This window comes from Myotis brandtii, unplaced genomic scaffold (genome assembly GCF_000412655.1).
Source record: "Myotis brandtii unplaced genomic scaffold, ASM41265v1 scaffold603, whole genome shotgun sequence".
Lineage (NCBI taxonomy): Eukaryota > Metazoa > Chordata > Mammalia > Chiroptera > Vespertilionidae > Myotis > Myotis brandtii.
Genome location: NW_005370284.1, coordinates 298,803 through 300,947, shown reverse-complemented (window position 1 = coordinate 300,947; position 2,145 = coordinate 298,803). Strand labels below are relative to the sequence as shown.

General features: G+C 47.7%; 1 protein-coding gene across 4 annotated transcripts in view; it reads left to right on the top strand.

Moving 5' to 3' along the window:
* The first annotated feature begins 1,027 nt into the window (after positions 1 to 1,027).
* CAMK2D (calcium/calmodulin-dependent protein kinase II delta) overlaps positions 1,028 to 2,145 on the top strand; it is a 156,286-nt gene continuing 155,168 nt past the window's right edge. For 3 of the 4 annotated variants that reach the window (XM_014550551.1, XM_014550549.1, XM_014550546.1), the window contains exon 1: positions 1,028 to 1,163. In XM_014550551.1, the coding sequence (XP_014406037.1) occupies positions 1,043 to 1,163 (121 nt within the window). In that variant the 5' untranslated portion in view covers positions 1,028 to 1,042. The remainder of the gene's footprint in view (positions 1,164 to 2,145) is intronic. The other variant, XM_014550548.1, reaches the window with a different exon arrangement.

Here is a 2,145-nt window from a genome sequence, read left to right as displayed (position 1 = left end):
CGGTCACCCCTGGTCCCGGGTGACTCCCCCGCCGTTCCCTCCCAGGGCTCGCGCGCATCCCTGCTTCCTCGGAGGACTTACACGCGGCCCGAGAGCCCTTTGGGCGCCGTGGTGTCCCCAGGTGGCCTAGCGGTGCGTGGACCTGCGGGGCCGCTGGAGGCGTGCAGGGAGAGAGCAGGGACCTGCCCAGGCCCGAGCGCGGGGATCCAGGGGCTGGAGGTGTGCAGGGAGGCCAAGGGGACTCCCCGAGGCCCGAGCGCGGGGACCCAGGGGCTGGAGGTGTGCAGGAGGCACGGATTTGCTGAGGGTCGGGTTGTGCACAGGGACCCAGGGGCGACCCGGATGCTGATTGATGGTTTATGCAGCATCTGACCCAAACCCGATCCTCTGCCTGTTTCCACGATTACTGATGAGACGGTGCGGTGTGTGATGATGTTCATGCAGCTGAATTAGAGGAAATGGAAATACCTTTTAGATGGAATGAACTTTCTATCCTTATATGTTTATGCATTGTTTGTTGTTAAAACATGGAGAATATGTCGGAAGAGCAGCTTAATTCAAATCTCTCCCCTCCCCCAGCCCAAAACAGGCACAGAGAAATCACCATGGTAAACCACACCAGTGTTCCCAAGATTTATATTCTAATGAAAACAATCGCCATCTTTACTCACTTGGAGCCACGTTAATTTTTTCTTACCAGGATATTTCTGCTGCTCTTCCTCAGCTCGGCTCTGTGCAGCGTTTGCTTTTTTCTGGAGCATTTGGTGCGGTGTGAGTGTGAACTGCAAAAGGTTTTCCGATTTCATGTGCAAACAGGAGCCTGGGAATTGGCAGTCCCTGTCATTTGGTTGATGAATGATGTGTGCTCCCAGTTAAATAAGATTTACTCTGTTCTCGGCATCAAGGCTGGTCCGGGCTTCCAGGAAGAGTGGGTCATTTTCTGGATATTGCGTAGCGCACTGATATTTGACAGTTCACTACATCCAACAGAAATGCTCCACATGTTGTAATTTTTAAGTAACCATCAGAGCTGATTATAGAGATGACCTGGCAATGTTTTGTTTTCAGGGGGGCTTTCTCAGTGGTGAGAAGATGTATGAAAATCCCTACTGGTCAAGAATATGCTGCCAAAATCATCAACACCAAGAAGCTGTCTGCCAGGGGTAGGTGGTGTCCACCGTGCGTGTCTGTCACCTGTGTGCTTCTCCTGCCACTGGGGTTCTCTGGCAAGCACATCACATGGTTGTCGCTGAATGATGGACTTAGGTGGCGTGTCACATACTGAGATTAGTTCTCCCGAACGCCTCTTGGTCTATACAGTTTAAAAATAAATGAACAAATATAACTTAACAAGTTTTTATAAAAATTCTACTGTCCTATGAGCAATAACACAAATAACTATATTTCAAAGCAAATAAATGCCACAAAGTGTATTTTGCCTTTAGCTCTACTGTGAAGTAACTTTCAAAAGCCGCTGGAATGGAAAAATGTAAGTCTCACAGCTATCATTGTTTCCTTTTGCTTCTGAGAGGAAAATAGGTCAGAGCTCAGTTGATTCATATATTTCAATTGTAGTTACACTTGAACTTAATTCATCAAGGCATATTTAACACTCATGGCGCTGGGAGGAAAAATTTGACTGCTGTATTCTAGGAAGTTCAGCCGGTTTTGACATTTCCATGTGCAGTTCAGCCCTTCCCTTGGCCTTAGCAGGGAGATTGCTCACAGACCCGGAATGTGTTTTGCACATGCTCAATAGCCACAGAGATAATTCATGCTCGTGAATAGCTGTTGACATAAGCAAGAAACTTGGAGCGCCCTCCCCGCACTCGTGTTACTTCTTTGAACTCATGCGAAAGTCCTCCAGTTATTGTGAGCATGTGGCTAAGGTATTGCCATGGGAATTGATGGTTTAACGAAAGAAACATGAAATGAAAATGAACAGAATGCCAAGTGTAAGCCCGTTTCAGTGACCTGGTTTATTTTATTCTAAGTAATAAGAAAAGAAGTTCCATCCGGGTTTAATTCGTCTTCAAAAAGTGCTGCTGCCTGGGCCTGTGATATCACTGCCTTGGCCTCTGCCAAGATTTGTTGCAAATCCCACCTTAGCGTGGCCTGTGGGTGTAGACGGGCATTTCAGGGAGT